This window comes from Passer domesticus, chromosome Z, assembly GCF_036417665.1.
Source record: "Passer domesticus isolate bPasDom1 chromosome Z, bPasDom1.hap1, whole genome shotgun sequence".
NCBI lineage: Eukaryota > Metazoa > Chordata > Aves > Passeriformes > Passeridae > Passer > Passer domesticus.
Window position 1 is genome coordinate 19125103 of NC_087512.1, and position 9412 is coordinate 19134514.

Genomic DNA, 9412 nt, shown 5'->3' on the forward strand with positions numbered 1-9412 from the left:
ACTTTTGCAGCTCGCTTCAGATTTCAGGCACATACTAGATGTGAGCCTAGGCTCATTCAGAGTCTCCTGTGACAGCTTTTCTAGCAAAACAAGAGGAGGGGCTGTTGAAATGCCTTCTCGGGGTAAGGATCTGCCAGGCTGGGCATGGGACCTGTGCACAGGACTGCAGCCAGCCTGGGGCCTTTGCCTGGCTCCTTGTGAGATTGCAGTGCAGGATTTCTGCAGAGAGGTGCTGAAGATGTAGTGGGTGTGAGGGATGCAGGACAACGTTTTCATAAAAATTGGCACGCCAGTCAGCTTGCCAGTTGCTTTTGTCTGCTTGGACGTTGTGGCAAGTTAAATCCTCTCCTCAGATTTGGGAAACAGTCTGCTGAAACATTTTCTTCTTGGTTTGTCATTTTTCATCTCCTGAACCAAACAAAATCCCTGCAGTAATGGAGGGAGGTGTTTCAGATTCTTTGCTGAATCTGTGTGTGTTTTTTGGAGTCCTGATGCAGTAGTGATCAAAGAACTTAGCTGTGTTTTCCTGAGCAAGTACCGCCTGATGTTTTCATCTCTGAAGCATGCTAGTTGGCTGTAGGGCTTCATCTGCTTCTCCCAAGGATATTTGGTTGAGGTGTTCTATGATTTCCTATGTAATCCATCTCTCTTTGTAATATACCAGCTCATTTAGTTGAGAGGGGATTTTTTACATCTGAAAATGTTGTGTCTGAAAGCTTGTAGGTTTACAGATGTCATTGTCACTAAGCTGTCCTACCCACTGTCTCTCCTTTGAGTTTCTGTGTAGAGGGGACTGAAAGCCCATTCTGACAGTTTTTTTCTCTTTTCTTCTGAAATAATATCTGTCTTGCAACAGGTACAGTATACAGAAAGCATGAACCCATCTTTTTCCAGTCCCTTGGCAATCCCTTTATTTTTAGGTGCATTGATGGTGTCCTTATTGATGGGAATGATAAAGGACTGTCAAGATCAGTGTACAGGTAAGCAGAAGAAATAGAGAATTATCACTCACCTGATTTAAAACAGGGGTACTCCTCATTTTAGTTCCCTGTTTCTTACCCTGAGTTGTACATGATTTTCATCCACCTGTGCATTGCTCATAATGCAAAAAGCACAGGGGTGAGAGATGTTGGATATGATCCTTTATGTCCTTGTGTCTTCATCTGTAACACCAGTGAGATGCATTTTGATGTAGAGACTTTCCTGTACAGAAAATAGTTGTACTAAAGCAGATGTACTGTAAAAGTATTGAAATGTTTCTGAGCTGTTACTCAGATCTGCTTACTTCATTAAGTTCAAGTCCCTGCTCCTTATGGGACTAAAACTGAACCGTGTGACTAGGATCATCACAGACAGTTCAAGGAACTGTGACAGATTTGGTGCTGTGACCATTCCCCAGAGGAGCACTGTGAGTGGCCACCCTCTCAGTGAAGAATCTTTTCATAATGTCCAGTCCAAACTTCCTCTGACACAGCTAACTGGTTGATTTACCTTAAAATGCAATTTGTGTTTAAATGTGATGTGAAAACAGCTGGGAGGTTGATATGAAATAATACCTAGTTTGAATAGTAATACCCACTAATACCAGATTTTAATTTCTGGAATGAGTCGAAAGCTAATATTGTAATGAGTCTTTGCATTTTAAGAGATGAATGAAAGGTGTTGACACTTCTGTAATGGCAACATCAGATGTTGATTTGTGGAAGAGCGTGTGGTAGTTTTGTGCAGGTTCTTCCACCAGAGTCTGAAGGACACCACAGAGTAGTGGGAGCTGTTGGTCTATGCACATGCCCTCCACCCCATGTGGGTTGGGCAGCTCTAAGTTGATGCAGTGACTGTGGCCATTCCTACAGAGGAAGTAAGATATCCTGTTAGACGAAGGAGCCGTGATCCCTGGTAAAGCTGTTGGGCATTTCAGGTCTTGCAGCAGAAGAGATCAACTTGGCCCTTTTCAAATGAGTGATGAGAGCTGGCTCACAGCCACCCTGCAAAACCCACTGGCAGTGGGACAGTACGTCAACAACTGCTCACATGGTAAGTTGCCAGGTAAATTTTCCAAGTATGAGTTTGGCTTTATGGATACAAATGATTTTGAAGGTGACAGAGAAAATAGGAAATTGATCTGGGGGTGGGGGGGGCAGTAGTACTGTTTAAAACAAGCACTTGGGTAGTAAAACTTTTCTGAGGTTTTTTGTCACAGCTGAATGTTAGAATCCTTCCATGCAGCAACACTTCAAATATGCTTTTTCTTTTCTCACTGATGCCCCAATTTCCCTCCTGGTATGTAGAATGAAAGGCACACACCCCAAAAATGAGGTAGTGGGAAAGGATATCTGGCAAAGTACCACCAAGACAGTTTAGAGTTGCAGATCAAGTTTCCCAGTATTGTTCCAGGAGGCTTCGTGAGAAAACTATAAACAGTGACATGTACACTAAGATTCTGTCACTGCTCACTTGCTGTCACTTGCTGGAGGAGCAAACTGGGGATTAGCACAGAGATACAGGGGTGTCCCATGAAACTCTTTCTTCCAGGTGATGTCTATGTAAGTGGTGATTTTCTCCCTGCTTGTATTTCTGGCATGTTTTGCCACCAGACAAAAATATTTTCCAATTTTTTTTTTTAATTGTAAAAGCAAACACGGTGTGTTTGGCACTATTAGCAGTGCTGTAAGCTACCCCTGGCACTAAACAAGATATGCCTCTTCACTGACATGTTGATAACTGGGCAAACCTCCTATAGATGATTGCATACCTCTTATGTAATTCAATATAGGCCTTCAGAGGAGTGGTTTTCAGTCTTGGTGAAGCATCATGTTCTTCTGTAGCAGCACATTTGATGTTTTTACACATCTCTTAAGCCCTATCTAATAACTTTTTTTTTATTCCTAGAAAAAGCAGCAAACGTGTGTTATCAAGAGTTTGACGTGCCAGGACATTTTCCAGTAGAATTGAAACAATATCTTCCAAACATCGTCTACAGCCATGACATAGAGAGGTTGGCAGCAAATGAAAGAGCTTGTAGATTTGCATTATACATAGCATACTGCATGTGTAAGGAAAAGACAGACATGGTTGAAAAGTAACAAACCATATGAAGATGGGTTGCACAAAAGTGTGCAACTGTATGGGAGAGTTACCTCTGTGAATAGACTAATTTTAATTACAAGACTCCTCATTCTTTTTTCCACATTTTCACACATGAAATCAGCGTATCTGAAGACATACTTTTACAAGCAGTGTTGCACTACAGTGCAATTCTACTGAATCCCATAAAGCAGTACTTGTACTTTGTATTACAGTACTGAGGCTTTTCAGTACATATCTCAAGTCTGTTTCAGCCTTGACCAAAGCCCTTCTGAGATAATTCAAATTTAGGCTTCTTACTCTCTGTTCTCCATCTCTTTTGCTTATGTGACAAATAAGCAGATGAATTTGCAAGAAGAAACCTAACATTGCATTGAGACAATACAATGTGAAATACTGTGCAATATAAGGGCATATAGTTACAGTACAATTAGTAAAATTACAGCATCCTGTTCATGACTTGAAAGTGCACCTTTTTTCAGAAATTAGAATACTTGGAAATATTTCTCAGATAATCCTTTTATCTTTATTTCAAGGATGTATAAGAATTTTAGAATAGATCATCTGAACTTCTAGTGTAATTCTGGAGTAACTTAAATACTCTTTGACACTGGAGAAAGTAGTGGTGCATACTGGAAAAACGGCTTTTCTGATTAAACTTAGAGTTTGTTGAAGTGAAGGTTAAAGATGCACTTGGAATCTCTAGATAATTAAATAAGTGCTAATAAAATAAGCAGTAAGACAAAATTCTCAGGAAGCCTGGATACTGTACTTGACGTGTGAAAGCACATAAACTAAAGGACTGTTTCAGGAAGCGGGAATTTTGCTCTTGCTTGGAATCTGTCCAAAAAATACAATCTTCTGGTCATCATTTCTCCCAGTGTGCTGCCACCAGACAAAAGATCCCCTTCATCTGCTTGTAGGTGCTTGTTTCAATACTGATGTATACCATGCTGACAACATAGATTATCTGGTTTCTAGATATTTTTATGTCTTATGAAACAGTTCTCAGTACTTATTTACCTTGTTGTTTCAATATGTTTCAAAATGGCCTCACCTAAATTTTGAATAGTGACGCTGTTTTCCACTTCCTGGTTCATCAGTACGCAAAACATGTGCTCTCCTTCCCGGAATACATACTTCAGTTTTAGGGCATGGTCATTCACTAAAAGGAAGCTCAGAGAGGTGGGTTTCTACATTTCTCTGTGAGGAACTGGCTGCCAGCCCCTGATTTCAGCTGACTGAGGGAGCTGGGGGTGTTTATCCTGGAGAAAAGGAGACTCAGGAGTGACTTTATCACTTGTCTACAAGTTCCTGAGAGGTGGCTGTGGCCAGGTGGGGGTTGGTCTCTTTCACCAGGCAGCAGCTGACAGAAATAGAGGACACACCTAAGCTGCACCAAGGGAAATATAGGTTGGATGTTAGGAAAAAGTTTTTCACAGGAGGAGTGATAAATGGAATGGTACTGGAATAGTTTGCCCAGGGAGGTAGTGGAGTCACCATCCCTGGATGTTTTTAAACAAAGACTGGATGTGGCACGTGGGGCCATCCTTCAGTTGAGGTGTTCGGACATGGATTGGACTCAGTGGTCTTAAAGGTCTTTTCCAACCTCGTGATTGTGTGACAGCTGACCATCTGCAGATGGCAGCGGGTCTCTGGTGCAGCTGGGAGCCGTCTTCCTGCGTGGTGGCAGGCCTTAGGAGAGACGCTTTAGCCAGCTGGCGCCTCTGGACAGGTGTGTCCACAGGAGTGGCTTCTGCCGCATGAACTTTGCTGCAGCTTCTGTTCCTGTCTGAGTAAGTGTGTCTCTTGCAGTCTTGACTAATTCTTTTCATCTCTGAATCATTGTGTGGAACAAATGAGTGGAAACACTTCTTTCATACCCACATAGGCTGTTGGTTTTTAAATTATATTGGTTTTCCTTATATTGCTGTCTGTATTCCAGTGTTGTTTTCCCATGTTCCCTGCCCTGCATTACGCATATTACTCAAAACTAATCTGGATGAGGCCACTGGTTAGCTTCTTGAAATGAAGAATTGGAAACAATTCAAAGAAAAATATAACTGTTCACTTTGACACGTTTTCCTTCTTCTTTTACAGCCACTTGAGGTGCGTAGTTCTGGTCACTCTCAGAGACATCAAGCAAGGAGAAGAACTTTTTTCAAATTATTACACTGTTGTCAGCTGAATTAATACAGTCAAAACTGAAGAAATCTGTGTCAATAAAATATGTATGGTGCCTGTACTTCAAGCTTCATCATCTTTTTTGTGTAAGGGAGAGCTGTAGTTTTACCATCCAGAGAGCAAAACTGTAGGCTTGAATTTCTCTGAAAATGGTCTCGTGAAAATTTAACCATTTATATCATCAGGATCTCAGATGTCTGCTGTTGTTGATATTTCTGTATATTGGTGTTCAGCTGTCCATAAGGTAGTTCATAAAACTAAAACTTAAGCTCTGGACATGTAATTTGATCTACCAGATTGCACAGTTGTCTGTAACTGGACTGTTGTAGTATTTTTCCATTTAATTTCCTATGCTTAAAATGGACGCAGCGTGTTAGAATGACTATCCTCTTGGATTGTATAATATATAATGGTAATCCTCATAGTTCACAGTAGTTATTAGGTCTTTTTTTTTTTTTGTTTTCTTCAAGTTGACCCCTTTGGTATCAGCTTGCTTTTAAAAAACACAGCAGTGCAGGCAGTTGTCCTAATCTTGTATGAAGCCCGTTGTGGAGCCGTGCTGATGGGCCCCTCAGCTGTACCTGCACAGTGCACTGTCATCTTGGGGCCATCTTGAGCCACTGGCTTTAGCTGTGCCAGTCCTGTGACTCCCCCAGTCCCGATTCCAGTGATTCATGGCAAGTTTCCTGGCATATGGCAACTTCCATTGCTTTTATTCTTCAAGAGGACGTAATTAATCAGTTGCTGGTATAAACAGGGCCAGCTACTCCCACGTTAATTTTGCTGCTGTCTGCAAACTGCTTTCAGAAAGATGAAACCAGTATTTAACTGCAGAAGTCCAAGCAAGCCTCCCAAAGAATTTGTGGTTGGCATAAGCTCATGAGAGAGGAGGAGCTGGGAAACACTGTGCTGTTACAAACTGGGTAGTGGTTGGGGCAGCCAGGGTGCCCTGCTTAGCGCTGAGGCATCATCTCCTTTTCAGAATGCAAAGCTTTGTGGTGTTTGCATTACGTGGTCTGCTTCCAAGCCTGAACCTTGCCTGTCACATTCATTTGGAAGGCCTTCACTGCCAGGGGAGGCTGGCTATTTCAGCAGTTCACCAGCAGAGAGCTCTGAGATAGTGGCATCAGGCTCAGCATGGGCCGTGCAAGGTTTGTAATGATGCTCAGAGTGAATTCTGGTGACATTCTTTGTGTCTTCACTGCTTGGTAAGGGATCAGAGCAGTGATCACCAGTCTGCTGAAGAGGGAATTCATCCTCCATGACTTTGGGGATCCGTTCTCCTGAGCTGACTCTTCTCCTCAGCTCCCTGTGAGGTTATTGGGACCTCTTGTGGAGGAAGCTGGGTGTCAAGGGCACTTGCAGTATTCCTAGTGTAGGGGGTGTGGTTCCCCAGGCAGCTCACAAGGCACTCTGGAAGGAGGAGGGCAGGAAAGGTGTGGGTTTGTGTGTGCTGCTTATTTATCCCTTTTGCCTTGCTACTAAAGCTGCTGTTCTTTCCTGGCACTGCTCATCAGACCCTCCCATTAGCTGATCTGACCTGCTAAGCACAGCAACACCATCTCCACCCCATGCTTTCTCTGCTGTTTTGTTCTCTTCCATTGCAGTGGGCTGAAGCAACTCATAGAAAACAACTTAGAGAAGGCCAGAGAGAGCCAGAGAGCAGGAAGCCCATAGGTGGCGTCCGAGTTGCTGATTTGACTCCCTGGGTCTTACAAAGCTGTTCTTTCAGCAGTTCTATTTTGCATAAAGGTGGTGCTGTACCTGCTCGACGTCTCACTCCTGCCAGGCTGCTCCCCACTGCCGGTTGCTCCTCCCCCTGGCGGTTCTGGAGCTCACCTGGCAACACAGGAAACCATGTCAGGAAGTGCAGTAGGAGGGAATGGTGATGTTCTGCCACCTTAAAGAACTATGCATGCCAGGCCTGTTGGCACGGCAGGGAGGTGCGTGCCAGCCACAGCAAAGGAGCGGGTGGGGATAAGAAGCCATGCTGCAGGGCAGGAGTGGGCCCATGGCTCAGCACCGTGAAGGGAGCAGGAAAGCACATTTCTGTGCTGGGGCATCCTGGCCTCCTCCCCTGTCAGAGGGACAAGACTTACTGGGAGCTTAAAATTACTTTCCCCTACAGAGAGGGAAGAGAAATCCAAGAACTAGTAGAGGAAGTGTTTTATCAAACTGATAACTAGGGTTTATGCTTGTAGTGTTTGCTGCCTTGCTGCTGTGGACAAAGCAAGTCAGTCAGCAAGGCAGTAGCGGTGACCAGTTGGGTAGATTTGGAGGTGAGGGTAAGGTCATGCTGTTCATGTGATTCCCGAGCTCAGCAGCACTTGAACAGCAGCCCCAAGCCCCCTTTATCTGGACCCCAAAGCCCTGGGCAGCCAATTAGCCACTTTGCCAGGAACAGTGCAGCAGATTTAATCAGCTCTAAGAAGCTTCAGCAACCCAGAGTGCAGTGAACAGGAACACAGTACAGCAGGATGACCAGGAAGGGCTCCTTTGACCATCTGGAAGAAGCCAACAGAGACAGATAAAAAGCCAACAGAGACAGATAAACAGACTCAGTATCTGGTGGGGAAGAACCACAAAAAGATCCTTTCAGCCTCAGTCTTACTAACATAACCTAATATTAGCATAAGCTTCAGTTGGGGTATTGCTGCACCACAGTGCTCATTCCCCTGCAGCTGGTGGAGTCACTGACCCAGCCATGTCAGAGGCCTCCAGCTGGACAGCAGACCTGCTGAGGACAGATGTATCTCTCCAGAAGTGCTGATGCCTCTCAGGCTGGGCCAACAAACAGTTCTTTTGCAGGTGTGCTGTGGCTGAAGAGATGTGTAACTGGGTGAAGGAGAAGTGGAAGTGAACAAGTTAAGTACTATTTGAGTGAATGAGTAAGAGATTGACCGATTATTGACCAGTTATTTACAGAGATGCTACACTCTCAAGACTCTCAAACCTCCACAGTAGTGGAGAAGCTGATGGACTCAGAATCCTGCAAGGTAATTACCCAAGGGTCTGTTGAAGATAAATGCTGAAAGCAGATCACTGCATGTACCGGGAGGAAGCCTCCTCCTTCTGAAAACAATTAGGACTAGCACTTGTTACAACATTTAGGAGGCCCTGGAACTAGAAATCCAGACAACAGATGAGGTAGTTGAAGATCCTTCTGGAATAGTGAGGCCTTGTAAAACACCACCACCTGTACTCCACATCACAACTGCGTCTTTTAAAATGGGAAAAAGGGAGGAGACTCCCTTCTAAGGAGAACAGAGGGCTAATATGCAATCGGACCCAGTGCACAGAGAAGTGTGCTGGCTCCCAGGGGCTCAGATAAAGGATGTTACTGAAAAGCTCTTCAGTCTAGTAAGGCTATTTGATTACTATCTGCTATTGGTTGTTCAAACTGGCACCAAAAAAAAAAAGAAAAAAAAAAAAAGAAAAGAAAAAAAAAAGAGAGACATCTGAGGGCCATCAAAAGAGCCTTCGGATCCTTGGGACAATTTGGAGTCTGAAGTATCACAAGTACAGGTAGTAATTTCCTTGATTTTTACAGTAGCAAAGAATAATATTGATAGAATGATGGACCAAGGAAGTCTTGGTGCCCTGAGCTGGAGGACCATGACTGTGAGAATGATCAGCTCCCAGCTGAACTTGTGTGGGACCTGCTGCTCCAGCTGGATCCCTACAAATCTATGGGGTCTGACTGGATTCATCCTATCAGGATGGATAGAATTCATTCATCAGAGAATCCTAAAAGAGCTGAGTGATGTTGTTGCAAAACTTCTCTCAATAATTTTTTAGCAGTCTTGGGAATATGGAAAGGTTTCATCTGACTGGAGCTGGAAAATATCCTGATTTTCAAGAAGGAAAGAAGGAAGATCCCGGAAAACACAGGCCTGTCAGTCTCATTTCAATGCCCAGTAAAATCATGGAAAAGAGTATTCTTGGAAGTACTGAAAGACACCCTAGAGGACAATTCAGTCACTGGGCACAGTACAGCTTCATGTGAGGGAAAGCCCTGCTTGTTGAACCAGATTTCCATTTATGACAAGGTAGCACATGCAGGGAAGCCAATTGGTGTGATCTTTTTGGATTTCAGTAAAGCTTCCATGGCTCTCTCTCACTGTATCCTTCTGGGCAAAATGTT

At 43.8% G+C, this 9412-nt stretch overlaps 1 protein-coding gene and 1 long non-coding RNA gene across 9 annotated transcripts in view; one reads left to right on the top strand and one right to left on the bottom strand.

Annotated features, from left to right (window-relative positions):
- Positions 1-5329, top strand: part of MAP3K1 (mitogen-activated protein kinase kinase kinase 1) — a 69751-nt gene extending 64422 nt beyond the window's left edge. For 4 of the 8 annotated variants that reach the window (XM_064404188.1, XM_064404185.1, XM_064404184.1 and 1 more), the window contains 4 exons: positions 857-980; positions 1919-2034; positions 2890-2995; positions 5185-5329. In XM_064404188.1, the coding sequence (XP_064260258.1) occupies positions 857-980; positions 1919-2034; positions 2890-2995; positions 5185-5272 (434 nt within the window). In that variant the 3' untranslated portion in view covers positions 5273-5329. Of the gene's footprint in view, positions 1-856; positions 981-1918; positions 2035-2889; positions 2996-5184 lie in introns of those variants that run through there. The other 4 variants (XR_010353020.1, XM_064404189.1, XM_064404186.1 and 1 more) reach the window with 2 other exon arrangements.
- Positions 3197-7064, bottom strand: LOC135290281 (uncharacterized). Its single transcript, XR_010353027.1, has 2 exons — positions 7033-7064; positions 3197-6681 (listed from the first exon to the last, which is right to left on the bottom strand). It is a non-coding gene; the product is annotated as an uncharacterized LOC135290281 (long non-coding RNA).
- Positions 7065-9412: the final 2348 nt, after the last annotated feature.